This window comes from Gorilla gorilla, chromosome 19 (genome assembly GCF_029281585.2).
Source record: "Gorilla gorilla gorilla isolate KB3781 chromosome 19, NHGRI_mGorGor1-v2.1_pri, whole genome shotgun sequence".
Classification (NCBI taxonomy): Eukaryota; Metazoa; Chordata; class Mammalia; order Primates; family Hominidae; genus Gorilla; species Gorilla gorilla.
Genome location: NC_073243.2, coordinates 37,762,310 through 37,778,461, shown reverse-complemented (window position 1 = coordinate 37,778,461; position 16,152 = coordinate 37,762,310). Strand labels below are relative to the sequence as shown.

Sequence of the window (16,152 nt, the reverse complement as noted above, 5' to 3'; positions counted from 1 at the left end):
AAATGTTTAAGTTTAATTTCTAGAAATATGGAAGAGGGACCTTTATTCTTATAACAAACTTAAATGGAAAAAGAACACCTGAGGGTATTAGTATCTGCACTAAACGAAACACAGTCTATATGTTAGGTTGTACTTTTAAGATTATAATCATTTACGAGTGACAAATGCAAGGCTGTGGCTGTGGTTCGGAAAGATGTTTCAGGGTTTGGTTTCTTAGCAGATGTCATTTCAAACAAATAAGAATTAAAAAAATAATGTTTCTCATTTTTAAAAGGAAAAAAGTTTTATGTTTTCCTGAATACTGTGAATATCAATTTCTCAAACCAGAATAGGTCTGTAAGTTCTTTGACATCTCATAATTTTGTAGTTGATAAAGAGGAAAAAACAATCATTTGTAGACCTTAGAAGTACCCCCAGCACTTCGGGAGGCCGAGGCCAGCAGCTTATTTGAGGTCAGGATTTCGAGAGCCTGACCAACATGGTAAAACCCTGTCTCTACTAAAAATACAAAAATTAGCCAGGCATGGTGGCAGGTGCCTTTAATCCCAGCTACGTGGGAGGCTGAGGCAGGAGAATGGCTTGAACCCGGGAGGTGGAGGTTGCAGTGAGCTGAGATCGCGCCACTGCACTCCAGCCTGGGTGACATAGTCCTACTCTTTCTCAAAAAACAACAAAAAAAACCTTAAAAAGAATTGGTTGCCAATTTTTAAGAAGTCTGGTAATAACATAATTATTAAGAAGCAGGTAGAACTAATTAGCTTGGGTGTGTTAGGTTTAATTGCTTGCCTTCTTCTCTGGCTCAAAGAAAAACATTGCATCTTGTATGCTTAAGAATTTTAACAGCTGTTTTTCCCTCTACTGAACCAGTAAGAAGTAAATGCAGCATTAAAATTCCTAGGTTGATTTCCTGCCTTACTCAGCTGGCAGAGAAATGAATTTGATTTTTCTTCTCTCAGCAAAATGAGAGGCGTAACTCTTTTAGTGTGGGTAGGGTTGTGAGGCAGGCAGTTCCCCAGAAAGTTGGCTTTTTTGCCAAGGTACTTAGAAGTCCCTGGTCTCTAGAGCCTTAAGAGGAATTCAGAGTCATGAAAATACTACCCTATTCTTGAGGCTGATGACCTGTATGTCATTTAATTCAGCGCACTCAGAAAAAGTTCCGACTTCTTTTTATTTATTTATTTATTTTGAGACGGAGTCTTGCTCTGTCACCCATGCTGGAGTGTAGCGGTGTGATCTCAGCTGACTGCAAGCTCTGCCTCCCAGGTTCATGCCATTCTCCTGCCTCAGCCTCCTGAGAAAAGTTCCTACTTCTTAACAGAGTCTCCAAGATTGACTATCTTAATTTGTTTTGATTATTTACAAATTGACTTTGACATATTTCTTGTCTACCTGATTGTATTATGGACAATTTTAAACATATACAAAATTATAATATAATAGCCACTCATGTTCTGATCACTCAACTTCAGAAAATCAGGAACTTATGCCTAATTGTGTTTCTTCTAGACTCCTACCCCCAATATACACTGTATTATTTTGAAGCGGATCTTAAACAGTATCTATAAGTATTTATTCATCCATAAGCATTTCAGTATTTGTCTCTAAAAGATAAGGCTCTCTTTTTAAAATCATTATCACATCTAAGAAAAAATAATTCCATAATATCAACATATAGTCATATGTTTAGATTGCCAGTTGTTTCACAAATGTTATGTGTGTGTATGCTTTTCACAGTTTATTTTTGACTCAGGATTCAAATAAAACCATACAATTTTGTGTAGTAGTTTAATACATTTTTTAACATGTAAGTTTTAATCGTGAAAATTTTTGAAGTATAGAAATTATGTATTAGACATGCAATTAACAAATGTTTCCATTTTGCCATATTTATTACAGATCTTTGTCTTTTTGCTTTTTTAAATAAATAAAATGTTACAGATATTGCTAAAGGCCCTTACCCATATCTTTTCCTTTGTTTTTCCCACTTAGGGTTAGCAAACATCTTAAAATTGGTGGATATGATTTTCACAGTATGTGTCTGTGTTACCGCTACATTTTTATAATGCTACATATTTATATCTAAAAACAAAATATCATAATTTTTTGTTTTTAACACTTATATAGCTATTTAAATATATATGTACTTTCTGCAACTTGGTTTTTTTCATATTCATACATGCGACAGAAATTGCTCATTTTAAACTGCTATATATTATTTCACTTTAATGAAAAAATTTTAGTATATTTATTACTAAGGAGCATTTACAGGATCTTACCAATTTTTTCCTACTAGAAGTGAAGATCAGTAAACATCTTTTTATGCACATCTCCTTAGTCACATGAATGAGAGTTTATTTCAAGTATAACACCTAGAAGTGGTAAGGATGTCTTCACTGTTGCCAGGGATGACTGATTTTGCTCCAAAGTTGTTGTACAATATAACTATCAGCAGCAAGATATGAGAACTCCAGTTCCTCCAGATCTTACCCAGCTCATAGCATTGTTAGGCTTCTAAAATTTGCCCATATGCTGGGCATGAAATGGTAACTCGTTCTTTCATACTTTTCTGATTACCAATGAGATTTAATATCATTTCATTTTTATTGGCTGTTTAGATTCCTCCTTCTGTGAATTTCCTGTTCATAAAAGTTTTTTTCTGACTCACAGCAGATTTTGGAGTTTCAAATGTGTTCACTCTTAATTATATAGACAAGTTAATTCTTTTGGAATAGCTTTAATATATTTTGTACTTTGGTTTTCAGAGAAATCATGTTTACAATGACATATGAACACTTTAAGATTGGAAAAGGACATTCGTGAGAACTAAGCTCTTTCTAGGTGGAGAAAACTCAACTGCAAGTGCAGAAACTACTCAAAATGTGATTGACTGTGCTGTTCCATCCTACTGAGACTAACCATCTGCCTTGTTTTTTATTTGCATACCTTCTCCCTTACTCCTTTGCTATGTTTTCCTCCAAAGCTCCTATGCCTCTCTCAACTTATCAGTGTTATTTTACACATACTCAATAGAGTCAAGATCTATCCGCTTCATTTTCTTTCCTGGAAGTTTTGCCTTTAGGGTCCTCTGTACTTCTGTTCCAATATGGACTTGTTGCTCTCCAGACCTGCTCTGTGTGGTCACCCAGGGCCATCCCTTCTCTCTCCTGTGTTGAAACCTCTGTGCCCTCAGTCTCATGCTTCCCCTTTATAGTATTTTCCTTTATTTGGTTGGACATATCTCCAGGCCCTCCCTAAGAAAAAGTCTGATTAAAGGAAATTTTTTCCAGATTAGCTGAAATGTCCTTCTCATTTTATTTTTGCTACTCTGACACTTGTTTTTTAAATAATTTGTCTGGGCTTAGAATTCTAGAATACAAAACTATTTTCCTCCAGCCTGTTGCCAAGGGTTTGACTCCACTTTCCAGGGTTGCTATTGAGAAGTCTGATGCCTTTCCGATTCCGGGTTCTTTGTTTGTAACCTGTTCTTACTTTCTGGATAATTTTAGAATTGTCTTTTTTGTCCCCTTATCTGAATTTTATCACATGCTTCAGTGAGGTCTTTCGTTAAAGTCATTTTTACTGGTTATTTATTAGGCTCTTTCACTTTAGAGATATATTTCCCTCAGTTCTGGGAGATATTCTATTTTTTAAAAAAATAATTGCTTCTCTTCAGTTTTTTCTTACTGTAACTGTTGCTGGTTGGAAATTGGACCTTTTATATCCTCTGATTTTTCTGTTTCATTTTCCATCTATTTCCATTTCTTCGCATTTTTGTTCTATTTTCTGGGGGATTTTTTCGTTGTTCTTTAACTCCTACTATTCCATTGATTGTTTAAAAAATACTAGCTAGCATACTGAAAATTTTCAAGATATTTTTCCTGTTACAGCTGCTATTTTATGGAATCTTGTTTTGTGGCTGAAATGTCTCTTAAATAGTTCTTTGAAGATAGTAACTATGGTTTTTGGAAGTTTTCTTCAGCTTTCTGTGTTCCTGAGTTGTATTGTTTTCTCCAAGTTAGATTTGTCTCTATTTTAGACTCCTGCTTTCCTATTTCATAGTTTACCTACCATTTTGGATTGGCGTGGGATTGAATCAAATAAGAGATGTATACAAAATATGTAGAACAATGCCTGGCATTTAGTAAGTACTCCATACATTATGTTGTTTTTGTAATTTTAAAGGTTTTCCACAGCCTGGCTGTTTACATTTATAGATCACCTTGAAATACCTTAAAAACAAACGTAAATGTTGAAGCTTTTGGTGTTAAAATGTAAAAGGTTAGTGTTCTAAGAAACTTGAAATATTTCAGTTCAAGCATATGTGTACCTTCATCTGTTTTTATCAGTATTGAGAAGTGGCCCAAGTATTATGTTGGAAATAACAGAGAAACTACTAAAGTTTGTAAACTACTAAAGTTTGATATGTATCATTATAAATTAGAGAAAACTCTAGTTTTCCTCATAATAACAGTTCTCTCCCTCACTTCATTCTGACATACTTTTTCATGGAGTAAAGAGCTTGAAGTTACTGCGTTAGCCTGGGAATTGCTAATAATTTACAGCCTGTTTCATCTGTGACACAGCCTATAATTTGGGTAAATCTATGGGAGTGAATGTCATTCTGAGTGTCATGATGGGAAAAAGTCGAGGGCTGACTGCTATCTAGTTCAAGTGCCCAAGTTTACAAATAAGGAAATGGAAGTTCCAGGTAAAGTTATTACCCAAGGTCAAATAATGCTAGTGGCCAACCAGGAGAAGCCCTGCAATGTAATCCTCTCTTGACTACATTTTCAGTTTGTTTTTGCTAAGAAGACAAGGATTAAGCTAAATTTAATTTTAATATCCTTTCTAAACATAAGAATTCCAAATTAGTGATTTCTCATGACTCTAATTGTATTAGAATTTTCAAATTAAGTATTCACTAATTCATTTATTCATTTGACAATATATGTTGAAACCTACTACTATTATGACCTGAAATTTACTTTGGTAGTTTTGGACTAGTTATACTACTTTTATTGCCTATTTCTTACATATAACTTTTTAAGCTTTAAATGAACTCAAATTTAAAAGACTGGAGAATAGAAATCCAAATTCCAAGAAAACCTTAACTCGTTTCAAAGGACAGATACACTGAAGCTATAAAATGAAATATTTCCTGAATTCTGTTTTACATAGGAGATGTTATTAGATTTTCTAGGCAAGAGCAAAGCCCATACCTGAATCTATCTTCTTTTTAATGGGTAGCTATAAGCTCAAATGAACCTTATCCATTTTATAGCATAGGTTCACACAATTTGTGTATCTTTCTAAATAGATATAAATCCATACATGCCCTAGCCAATGACTTGTCATACAGTTGCATTAAAATTGATCTAAACATAGTTGGCATCCAGAAGAGGCTTCTAATTTATTGCCCCAGTGTTCCATTTATATCAGATATATAGAAGCTAGACTGTTGGAATAACAGAACCCTTTATAATATTGTAGTCCAAATATATGGAAGCGTATAGACTTTTAAAATGTTATAGAACTTTTCAAACCTATTCAAAAGTAGAGAGAATTGTTTAGTGAACCCCATCTGCCCACAGCCAGTCTTAATTCAGTGCTTTTTCTCTCTTCTCTTGCATTGGGCTCTTTTAAAGCAAATCCAGGACATCCTATCATTTCATCCAGAAATACTTCAATACGCTTGTCTAAAAGATAAGGACTCTTTTTTTTCTGTAACATAACCACAATATGATCATCACATCTAAAAAAAATTAACATTTGTTACTTAAAATCATGCTGTCAGTATTTGGATTTCTCTGGATTGTCTCATAAATGTTTTTTTTTCCCCCTCTGTTTGTTTGAATTGGAATCCAAATAATTTCATATATTGCATTTGGTTGGTATGTCTCTTAAGTCTCTTTTAATCTAAAGTTCTGTTGCCGCCTTTAAAAAATTTTACAATTGTTAAAAAGTCTGGGTTGTGTTTTTTGTTTGTTTTTATTTTATTAAATGCCTCTTGAGTCATAAGAACTGTGTTGTTTATCTGTGGAAAAGACAGGTTCAATTTTTTTCTGAAATATTCCCCACATTCTGGATTTTCCTGATTGCATTCCCATCGTGTCATTTGAAATATTCTTCTGCCCCTATATTTCCTGTAAATTGGTAACTGGGAATACAGATTTGATTAGATGCAGGCTTTATTTTTTGACATGAAAATAATATACATAGATGGTGTTGTAAATTGCATCTCATCACGTGGCACACAATGTCTGTTTCTCTTTTTGTGTTATTAAAATTGATCCTTGGGTTCAGATGTTGTCAGCTTGATCTGTTGTAAAGTTTCACATCAGCTTTTTTCCTAATGATTTTAATAGCCATTGATAATTATTGCCTGGGTGTAATATAGATGTTACATGCAGAATTTAGAAGCTTCTGAATTTGGAAAAGCTCACCTATTTCCACCTTCTCACTCCTGATTTGTTCTGACATCTTGACCATTTATTGTCTCTTTCTTAATCTTTAATAGACTTCTAATTCTTGAATGAACTATTCTCCAGCTATGTTACAAGGAACACAACACTGTCGGGTACACTATGAGAAAAGGCTCCCTGAGTTTGGGGGATGCTGCATACTGGTTTTTGCTCTGAGAGATTTATAATACACGTGAGCCTATTAAAGTTCTGAGGGATCTGTTGATTAACAAACTTGATTTGCCCGGAATTTCATCAGTTTATTTGACCACTGCATTCTTTTATCGTCAATATCTATTGGCATCCTGTTTAGAGAAACATACTTTGAAATGCATCTCAAGGAAGAGGGAAAAGTAGAATTGTTTGCCCCATACTCCCACGGGGCTTGTGATGTGAAGGCCATGGCTCCCTACCAGTAGCCTTCTTCTTGAGGGAAGGAAGAGCATGAGAGTGAATCAAAGTTCAGACAGCAGAGAGGACTGATGTACTGTATCATATCTCCTGTTAATATAATCTCAGCTTCATTGTATGGATTGTTTTCATTTCTGTTTCTTCTCAGCATTGCTTATATAGCCCATATTGACTATTCCAAATATGTTAAGTACTGATTAAAGTTCAACTCCCACAATCACAACTTAAAAAATTGTAACAGAATTTGCCCTTACTTCACAAATTTATACGTGTTATACATGCCACATACATACACAAACACACACCCACCCCACAGCACACTTCAGTTGTTTTATTTCAGGTGTAGTATTGGTATATGAAGAATAGAAAAGGGAATTATAATACTAATTTAGAGTGTTTGCTTCAGATATAAACTCCAGACTGGTTTTCATGCCAGGGGCTCACATCCTATTTATGGCTCACTATGGAAAAAAATTGAGTTGCGCAAAATTAGGGACACAGACCAATTTTTATTTGCTCTGAAGATACCTCAAGCTCTGTATGATAAATGTTTTCCATTAGAAGAAAAAATGTTGTGCATTAATGCTCCTGAGAAACCATAGGGATTGCCAGTAATGCCATCAGGAAATGATTTTTTAAATGTTTCAGAGGGTAAATATGAATCAACCACTAAATAGGGAATATAACTTATTTTACAGAGTTGGAACAGTAATGATAAAGCCCCCCGCCTTTTTTTAAGTAGAGTTATTCTAGGAAAGTGTGAATTTTGGATTTAGGAACATGCACAAGGGATATAGTAATAAGAAGTACAAGTCAGGCACATGATTAAAATAAACAAGAATAGAGCCAAGGCTCAGAAGACACGGAGTTCTGTTTTGTGACCTTTGATGGGGAGGATGGAATGGGATAAGACAGGGAGAGAACTGAACAGCGTGTCATCAGTGCTCTCAATGGCAGACTAAACATGCTTTGTGCAGCCCTGGGCTTCTGGGTGCCTGACCATGGGGTGCACTGGTGAGCTAAATTCAGACCTTGACAGTGGATGTTTATGATGAAAGTGATACTGGTGCATTTAGATTTAAATAAAACTTTCATTTAACAATGATCACGATCATGATGCTTTTCTATTCAGCAGGAAATTCAGAAAAAGGCAAAGCCTACATTAATTACCTTTAAGCTGTAAGACAACCCTTTTCTACTTGTCACAGACCTATTCTTTATGACAAATTACTCTTAAGTTTGCTGTTCATAGGAGGGAAGATCAAGTGCGGAGTTTGATTATGGACAATGTCTTCTGCTCATTAGTTAACTTTGCAAATACTATCTTTTGAGGATTGTGTGTGGGCTCACTTCAAATATATGTTCTTAGGAAGACTGAAGATATAGTGCTGGGACAAGTGTGGCAATTACCTTAAAAACATGATTTTGAAATGCTGCATACTGCATTTCAACGCTTCATACCTGCGTCAGATAATGAATTTGGTTGTGTTTCTCAAGTACAAAGCAATTGAAAAATGCATTTTTTTGTACCTCAGGAATATTATTTGGTGAATCACTGAGCCCAAATACAACTGTAAAATTTCACACATAACATGAGAAGTATAAGAGGCCTTAATGATGATTTCAGTTCAATCCTTCATGAGCTGAAGCCCAGAGAGGGGCAATGACTTGCCTAAGATTACATTTTACCTTGTGATGTAAAAGATTTTATTCACATCACAGTTTAGGAGGCACTTTGTTCACTTTATTATTTTTACTTTTATTTTTATTTTTTGTAGAGACAGGGTCTCACTATGTTGCCCAGGCTGGTCTCAAACTCCTGGCCTAAAGTGATCCTCCTGCCTTGGCTCCGCAAAGTGCTGAGATTACAGGCGTGAACTACCATGCCCAGCCACTTTGTTCATTTTAAATATGACGCATACTTGCATTTTATGCACTGAGATGATAGTCTGGTCTTGAAAATAGCCAACTAGTCAGTTGGCTCAAAAGAATGATGATAATGGTGAGCCAATGGAGGGAAGGCTGATTTCTCTTCACTATTAGAAATGTCAGTATTGGGTAAACAGAGAAAAGTGTGAAAAATGATAAATGCAAGTTCCAACCAGCAGGTTGCACCTAAGGGCTAAATATTAGGAGATTTAGGAAACTTTCTCTGGATATCAGTGCTGTCTGCAGGTGTGTCTCTTGACAGTCTATTTCCTGTCCCACAAACGCACAAGGAGAAGGAATGGTGCCAGCCAAAATGTGGATACCTGTAATTTTTTGAAACCACGTTAGGAGACTAACTTAGACCCCACACGGTGGTCCTCATAATGTGAGTATCGAAGTTTCCTGCAGAGGCTGAAATTTTAGTTTGTGAACAAAAGCTCAGTAATGTAGCAGAAAAAACTCAATCAAGATCCCACTTTTCTACTTGGTTTAGTCAGGCTTTGGGGCTTTTATGTGTTTTAGCTTATTTGCTCTAAAGGTTAATAATGCTCGCTCTGTTTAGTTTCCAGAGATAATGTTAGGGATCAAATTATTTCTTTTATGTCAAGAGGCAAAATTGTGTTGAGATACTTGGCTGAAATTTTTTTTGTAGTTTGAGTTTTGTTTTATTATAATAATATTCGTTTTTAGTTGACCAAATTATGATTGTATTGCTATTTCCTTGCTTATTAGAAATATGTTATTACATTTTTATGTCCATCGATTTACAGGCAATTCGATCACAAATGAAACTGGGTGATTACTTTTATATAGCAAGAATTCTGCTTTCTGAGTCAGTGAGGTTTAATATTAACAAATGTTTTTTCAGTTTAGGGTTCTATATGATGATCATATTCTCTAGGGTAAAAAGTGTGGAAAAAGGTGGCTGGCCTCGAGAAATATACAATTGCTGTGCTGGTTCTTTCAGAGTTGAAATGGAGTAACAAAATCAGAAATCACCAAACGGTTTCTAATTTCAAAGACAGACTGTCTGACCTTGCCTACACAGTTCAGGTAGAAACCAAGAAGGAACATGGAGAAGGAAATTGAGTTCCCGTCCAGGTGACATACAACCACAACCACCTCCAGTAATACATCTGGAATTACAACATGGGCTGTTCACCTTAGGGCACAACAAGCTCTCACCTAGGAATGTGTTTCTCCTGTATTTTTATTCTTATTTGAAAAAGTTCTGGTTAAACTTCTACAGTACACCACACACACACACACACACGCACTACTCCCCATCCCCATCCCCATTCATTCTTGGTTCTCTATCTTCTTGAAGTAGAGCATACAGTGTAACTTAAAAAAGAATTATTTCTGATATATATTCAATTTGGCTGTTTTGAACAAGTCTTCTCTTGAAGCCATTAAGGGGATTTTCCATGTACCTCAAAATATCACTATTTTGAATTTTTTGCTCCATGTTTCACACCCCAGATGAAGAAAACCTACATAGATTAAGGGCTTCCAGTGTGTCCGGCATTGTCAGATGTGTCAGCAATGACCTCCCAGCTGCCTCATTCACTGGGTGATTTTTCATCCTCAATGTAGTAATTTTTGTGCCCTGGCTGGCCCTTCTGTTGGTAAGGAGGCAGGACTGTTGTGGCTTTGGTGAACTGTTCAGTCTGCCAGTGTCTGCTGGATGGAAATTTGGGGGCATTTTTTTGAAGTTGTATAAAATTAAACATCAGCAATTTAGCTGTGCATATTTGTATTTAGAGGTGAAATAGCTTCAGTCTATGGCTAGGAAAAGGAATTGGAAGTGTGACTGCGCGTTGTGACCACAGGCATGCTTTGTCTCCCAGTGTGGTAAAATAGGATTCAGAGCATTCCAGGTTGATTTGTAATGTTGCCCTGACAAGGAAATCATTGCCTGGGAATATTTTTGTTTGCCCGATTAAGGGAGGTTCCTAGTTCTATAACAATTGCTGTGTCAGTTTTGAGAAGCTTAACATTAATATGTCTTTTTTTTTTTTTTGCCTTTGCTTTCTTCTTTTTTTTGGCAAGTGACTCTTCAAAATGTAGTATGTAAGGGAGGGAAAGTATTAAACATTGAGGATCTCTTAATTCAGAAAAGATGGCCAAGCCATTTTCAGCACAAAGAGAAATGAGAAGCACGAGAGTCTTGATCATTAGAGCAAGGAGTCATCACGTGGCTGCCATCCTCTGAGCGTAGATCCAGATCACTTCCTAGCTGCATGATGTGGGTCAGAATTTCACTAGCCTGAGCCTCGGTTTCCCAGCCTGTAAATTGTGGGTTTTAGCATTTTGAGACTTAGAGAGAGATGACGAATGTAAAAGACCTGGGACAACTCCTGTGCTCTGTAAATGGTGGCAGTTAGAGGTACCTTCTGCAGGTATGCTTTCAGTTGTTAGTGAGTTCTTGGAATTTGAGGTACAGCATTTAGAATCAGGGGCAGTAGAATCAAGCTTTGTGCGTATTGGCATCTAAAGGGTCAGGGATGGGCTAAGCCTTTGAGCAGAGCTGTGGTTGCAGCCTCACCCCCATGCCTCCCTACCTCTCTTCCTCCCCTCCCCTGCCTTGAGGGTCCTCCTTTGCTTCAGAGGCACAGTCCAGCCTTGGTGCAGCTCCTCCAGGGACCTTCATCGGCTCCTGTGGCCCTGGCTGCTTCTCCTCCATTGACCCACCTCCTATTGGAAGATGGGATGAAATGAGGTGTGGCAAGGCCACCATGCCCCCAGAGATGGAGCCTTCTGGGGACAGTTTTCCTTTCATTCCTGCCAAGCCTTTCTTACTACCTTCTCTAGCAACCAAAGATCCTTGTCAGGAGGGCAAAGGCCACAAGCATTTGTGTCATTGGAATGTCTGCACGTGAGTATATCCATCTAAATAATAGAGGCTTTGAAGAAAATGTGGCGAGGGTTACAATGGCCTCTTTTTTTCTTTATGTTCTTTAAATTTTTTTTTAATTTTAATTTTTATAAGTTTGTAGTAGGTGTATGTGGCCTCTTCTTAATGACTGAAAAATAAGCAGGTGGGCCTCAGAGCTATTTGCCCTCCTTTCCCACCTGGACTTCCATTCCTACTCAGGTTTTTGTTCTAATACAAGCTGGTTATTTGTAATTTTGCCATATGGCTGAGCCTGAGGGTGAGTGGTCAGTGGAACAAGTGCAGGGAAAATGGTTTGCAGCAAGTGTCTTTCTTCAAATCAAGCCTCCCTTTTGTCTCTCCTTGAAAATATAATATTAGAGGATTTTATCAGAAAAAGGGAGAATACACAGTGTCCTGCTGTTGCTAGGTAACCAGAAAACATCAAACCCAGTCAGAGCTGAAACTGGCTTGATTTTCCCTAGGAACCTGGCTGCTCTTGCTGAGTACTTTGTGTAGTATTAACAGATTTGTTATTAACAGCATGATGGTGAGGCTGGAGGGTCTCCTTCATTCTTTCACTTTTTACCCCCACCCCTTGCCCACATCAGTAAAGTGCCAAATACGTTATTTGAGCCTTGAAGTCAATTCTTGACTTACAGATATTCTGAGGGAAGGTGCTCTGCAGATGCAAATATAGTTGATTTACACATAGCTGGAGTATATACTGTATTTCCATGACTTTCACCCATTTTAAAAAATAAATGGGCATCCCTTTTTCAGCAATAGCAGCGGTTTAAGATCCCATGAACAGTAACCCATATTTAGTCACAGGAGACATTTGTGCACACAATCGAACACATCTTAATGATATTGATGAATGATTTTGACACCTATTATGTTCCTTTCTCATTGGGCTTGGTCATTCTGTGGCTGACTGTATGGGCACTGCATTTCCTAATCTTAGAGAGCTCTAAAGCCAAGACATCTGCCTTGTACATCTCAGGTGGCCTCCTGTAACCTGTGCTGTCTGTTTCTTGCAGATTTGGACACCTCCCACACTGAGTCCCCAACCCCCCATGACTCAAATTCACACCGCCCTCAACTGCAGGCGTTTATAACAGAAGCAAAGCTAAATCTACCAACAAGGACAATGACCAGACAAGATGGGGAAACTGGAGATGGAGCCAAAGAAAATATTGTTTACCTCTAATTGTGTTGTCATTTTTCCAAACAAAACAAAACACTGGCACTTTTGGGAGAAACTTTTTGTCTCCATTCCTTATGTATGTGTGATTGTCTGTGTCCAAATTGCTTTAAGACTAATATTTAATATTTCCTGCAAGCTCATTTTTTTGGCATGAGTCTAATTAAATTATTGAAAGCCACCCTGTTTGTATAATCTTTAACTTATCAAATCTAATTTCAGATTTCTGGAGGAGAAACTAACTTGAATAAGCAGGACTATTTTAAAAGTTGTTTTGACTCTAGAGTAAAATTCCATGTCACATTTTCTACCCAATCATCTGGATTTCAAGATTCCTTTAAAGATCTCAATGAAGCAATTTGGATTTAGAGAGTGGTATTCACAAGGGGTGAACTTTCACAGTCAGGGCAGTTGCCTCAGTGCCCACATAGGCAGAGGAGGATGTGGGAAAGGGCTTTTCTCAGCTAGTTTTTATGTGCTCATTTCTTCTGGGAGCATTAAAAGTGGTGATCTGTTACAGTCACTATTCAACTGGGCACGTGTTGTGATTGGTCAGTCACTGAGCCAGGGATACAGTCCGGACTTGCTTAGTACCTAAGCCTAATGCTGGTGGGGTTTCAAGACATGGTTCAGCATCATCTTTTAACAAGGCCCAGAGGCCCAGAGCGCCCATCAAGTCATTTTGATGTAAATAGTGAACTTTGTTAGAGCCCTCACTTCTATCAGCTGTCCTGTCCCTGCCAGCACCTGGAGCACCAACTACCACTCCCTGGAAAGAACCCTTCCCTGCAGTTTTTTAAGGACAAAACTGCCCACTCCTCATGAAGTTTGCTGCCTGGATACACTTTTCCACAAAGGAAAACTGGCATATCCTGCCTTCCGAGTAGTATGGGTCTCTGTGCGAGAAACCAGGAGATATTTTCATCTTGTTCGGAAATACTTGTATGTATTTTGGTGTCAATAAATATCTTTTACCTCATTATTTTACTTTGTAATTTTAACATTATGTGTAGGACCATAGTAAAACATTCATTTCACACATACATATAATCTCACCTCGTGAAAAGTGAAAAAGGAAAACTATTAGATTCATCCAAAAATGCAACACCTACTGGGAGTGAGATGTGATAGGAACAGAAAAAAAAAAAAAATCACCCGGATCTCAATAGTTTTTTCTCCCTACTTAAAGTTGTTAAGTTGAATATGTACATTGTATTTTTACTTAGGCAAGTCCAATCCTAATTTTTTTAAAAGCCCCTTTTGGGGGCAGTCTTTTTCTGGCTTTTGCTGGCTATTTTTGTTACAATTACATTAAAAATTCGGTGACTGATCTTTTCACAGAATAGCATATAACTTATTAAACTTCTATTCAATCACTTCACCTCTAAGCTGAACTCTTCAATTACAACATGTATCTCCCATTCCTAAAGACATCTAGAAATATCTGTCTTTCCTCTTTCTTCAATAAAGTCTAGTCCAGGATCCTATATCTCTTGAATGAAAAGCATGCAGATATTTCAGTCTAAATCCTTTCTCCAATAACTATAAATATCTTTCCTTTCTTCATGAAATTATATATAGAAATAGTGAAAATATGTTAAGATGTTCAAAATCCTCATGGGGTTCTTTCTTTCTTTAAAAATGTGTGAGCTCTGGATTTTCAAGACCTGCAAAACAGGTCTGCATGCAGTTCCTCTGGGAAAGCCAGAGCATTTTTTAAGTACCTATATTCATAGGGTCCTCTGGGCAATTCTCTTATTTAATATGATGACTTTTCAATGGCATATAACTACATTTCAAAGCTTTCTTGATAAGTTCTTCCTTTTCACCATGTCCCCACTATGTAATGAGCTCAGATCCTGCTATGGTCTGAATGTCTTAATGTTTATATCCCCCCAGGTTTGTATGTTGAAAACCTAATCACCAATGCATTGATTATTAGGTGGGCCTTTAGGGGGTGAGTAGAGCATAAGGATGGGGCCCTCATGAATGGGATTAGTGCCCTTATAAAAGCGGCACTAGAGAGCTCTCTTGCCCCTTTGCCATGTGGAGGATGCAGCAAGAGGACACCTTCTATGAACCAGGAAGTTGGCCCTCACCAGACATGGAATCTGCTGGTGCCTTGACCTTGGACTTCCTGGCCTCCAAACTGTGAGAAATAATAAGTTTCTATTGTGTGTAATACACCAAGTTTATGGTCTTTTGTTATAGTAGCCCAAACAGACTAAGGTCTCAAGACAGAGTCACAGAGTGACTCTAGCACAAATTTACTAATCTTAAGAGATGACCACCCTATTTTTCAGGATCATAAATGAGTTTCCCCAAAAGGACCTACTTTTCTCACCAAGTTAAGAGCTTAAAGGAAACACTCATTCCTTTAGAGATCTGTCCTAGAAAGAAAAGCAATATTTTTGCTCTGTCCCTTCCAGGCTGCATGAATTTATTCATCATTTCATTTAGAGTCCAAGCTACTCTGCATTTCATCAGGACTACATAATTCCTGGAATCGTGCAACACTTCCCAGCCCACTCACAGTTGAAGCCCTATTCATTAAGAAAAGGGTAACAGCCCTTGGCACAGAGGACTTGCTGTGTGTGTGAGTTATGTAAGGTGAAGAATGTGAGCATAATTAATTACATCATGGGGTGACAAAGAAGTGGAGAGGAATATGTATTTCTTCCTGTGACCTAGGAATACATGAGCTACTTTCAAACTGAGAACCAACCTGACATTGTTAATGTCCAACCTCTGTATCTCTCTCATTGAGAGGCAGCAGAGCATAGAAATTGAAAGTATGGATTCTGGATCCCCATCTGCCACTAACTCGTTGTGTGTCCTTGGCATGTTACTTCACCTCGCTCTGTTTCCATTTCCTTATTTATAAAACAGGGATGACTACCTTATGGAATCGTTGCAAGAATTAAATTATTAATATATGCAATATGCTTAGAATAGAGCTTGGGGTATACTAATCACTTAATATATGCTAGCCATTATTATCATATTATTTAAAAAATTTGTTAATAATTGCTCAGCCTAGTCCCAGTCTTTAGGCAGATTTCTTCCGCATAGCCAGAAAAAGTGAATAGAAAATTCAAATGTCTGGAGATTGCTAGACATAAGACTGGGGAAAGTTAGGTAAGTTGAAAGTTAGCTTTCAACTTATTTGCATTTCTAAATCTCCTCTTAACTCATGTATTCAGTAAACATTTATTGACGGTCCGCTAAAGGCCAAGCAATCTGTGCGGGACAAAATAAAGATTAATAAG

The 16,152-nt window shown here is 37.2% G+C and overlaps 1 protein-coding gene across 4 annotated transcripts in view; it reads left to right on the top strand.

The window, feature by feature from the left end:
- Positions 1-13,865, top strand: part of ARHGEF28 (Rho guanine nucleotide exchange factor 28) — a 314,786-nt gene extending 300,921 nt beyond the window's left edge. For all 4 annotated transcript variants that reach the window (XM_031003474.3, XM_031003473.3, XM_031003475.3 and 1 more), the window contains one exon: positions 12,720-13,865. In XM_031003474.3, coding sequence (XP_030859334.3) covers positions 12,720-12,889 — 170 coding nt within the window. In that variant the 3' untranslated portion in view covers positions 12,890-13,865. The remainder of the gene's footprint in view (positions 1-12,719) is intronic.
- The last annotated feature ends 2,287 nt before the right edge of the window (positions 13,866-16,152 follow it).